At 35.8% G+C, this 1,873-nt stretch overlaps 1 protein-coding gene across 1 annotated transcript in view; it reads left to right on the top strand.

Moving 5' to 3' along the window:
* Window positions 1-1,873, top strand: part of TAF1B (TATA box binding protein (TBP)-associated factor, RNA polymerase I, B, 63kDa) — a 109,111-nt gene that overhangs the window by 85,618 nt on the left and 21,620 nt on the right. Inside the window, exon 10 of the mRNA XM_012662432.1 lies at window positions 1,659-1,749. Within this exon, the coding sequence (XP_012517886.1) occupies window positions 1,659-1,749 (91 nt within the window). The remainder of the gene's footprint in view (window positions 1-1,658; window positions 1,750-1,873) is intronic.

Raw genomic sequence — 1,873 nt, 5'->3', positions numbered from 1 at the left:
TTCCCTCCATCTGGAATGCTCTTTCCTTCTTACCCTGTAGCTCCCCTTCAGTCCCTAGCAAATCCCTCTTCATTCTTCAAGATGCAGCATAAATACCATTCTTTTACCTGTTCTTCACACCACTTCACACCACTTCATCTCTTCCCAAATCAGAACCAATTACTCCTGTCCAAACTTATACTAGATATTTAATACATTGAATTATAACTAATGGCCTAATAAGTATGTCTGTCCCTATTAGATTGCCAATATTTGTAAAGTGCTTAGAAGAATATCTGGCATATAATAAGTACATTGTAAGTGATAGACAAATAGGTAGATTGTGAGCTTCCAGAGGAGGACTATATCTTCTTTATTTTAAAAAATGTATCTTTAGTGCTTAACATAGTGATTGGCGTAAGAGCAACTCAGTGAAGTGTAGTGGAATATGTGAATTCTTAAATTCGATTCTAATTGCTTACTATTCTCGCTAGGATTTACGTTCATTGGTTTTGGGAGCTTGAGTTTAATGGTGGTGATCAGTTTGTGTGTTCTTTCCAGAATGTATATAAAATACTTCTTTCTGTATATTGCTTGTGTTGGCTTCTATATAGAGTGAAAGGTTGAACTAGCTGTCTTCTAATTTTCTTTCTGATACTGAAAGGTGATAGTAGACTGTGTAGATGTATAAAGTAAACAGAGCACTTGGACCTCTCTCCCTTATAAACCTCAAATCTATGCTGTCATCAGGGCAAGGATTATTGTCCTCATTCTCACTGCTGCCGTGCTAACTACCATCCCCTGCCTCCCCACATTATTGATGAGGAGATTGTGATTTAAAGAAGTTGTGACTTACTCAAGATCAAAGAACCTTGAGTCCTATTAATTGTTATAGTTTTCCTCTCTATAATTTTGGTAGTTCCCTTTTTTCAAGGCTTTATGGTCTACAGGGTCATACGGGATTAGATGATGATTTTATTGGCCAGTTGAAAATATTTTTAATTAGACATTAAAGAGATTATTTTCATTGGAGAATAATGGAGAATGATCCCCATAAGGATTGAATAAAAGTACGAGGAGTGAATTTTTATACTTGACTGCATTCAATTCTGCTGTCTCTCTGACCTCTACATCTTGAACACACACTCACGCCAACTATCCAGTGCAATCTACTTTCTTACTTACGTCTAGATTCTTTGAATAATTAGGAAGAACAAGAAAAGGAGTTGATGAAACCAGAAGTCTAGATTCAGCTACTGTAATACCATTTCACACATTTGTCAATCATTTTCCCCATAATTCATCTGTTTGCCATGTTGGAGCACCACCATGTGCCACATGCTGTGCTGGGTGTTGGGTTTGCGGGGAGGAGAGGGCAAACAAAATATATGTTCTGTTCTCAAGGAGGTAATAGTCAAGTCTAGGAGAAACAGATGTGTAAAAAGATGATTTCAGCATAATCTAGTTGGAGCCACGATATAGGTAGGAACTTAGTGGGGTGAGTGAGAGATTGCTCAAGAGAGTCATATTAGAGTATGGAGACAATGACTCCATCTATAATTTCTAAGAGCTACTATTTAAGTGCTTATCTATGTCATTGAATGAAGACTCAAATGAATAATGTATATTATTATAATGTGATTTATTTGGTTAATAATGTTAGATTTTATTTCTTTCAGATAAGCCATGGTTTAATTTCAGAAAGTGGTACCAAGTTATGAAGAAAACTGTTGATGAGAAAAAACATAAATGGGAGGAAGCAAGGGCAAAGTATGTTATCTCCGTTGGTTTTAGATTCACCTACTTTATTTCTGTGTCTGTTACTTACATTTGAAAGCTGAAGTTTCATCAGTATAGATTCAGTAGCTTTGTGACTTTTTTTTTCTAGAAATAT

This window comes from Propithecus coquereli, unplaced genomic scaffold (genome assembly GCF_000956105.1).
Source record: "Propithecus coquereli isolate 6110/MARCELLA unplaced genomic scaffold, Pcoq_1.0 Scaffold764, whole genome shotgun sequence".
In the NCBI taxonomy this organism is placed as follows: Eukaryota; Metazoa; Chordata; class Mammalia; order Primates; family Indriidae; genus Propithecus; species Propithecus coquereli.
Note: the sequence above shows the minus strand (reverse complement) of the source record. Positions and strands in the feature narration are given on the sequence as shown.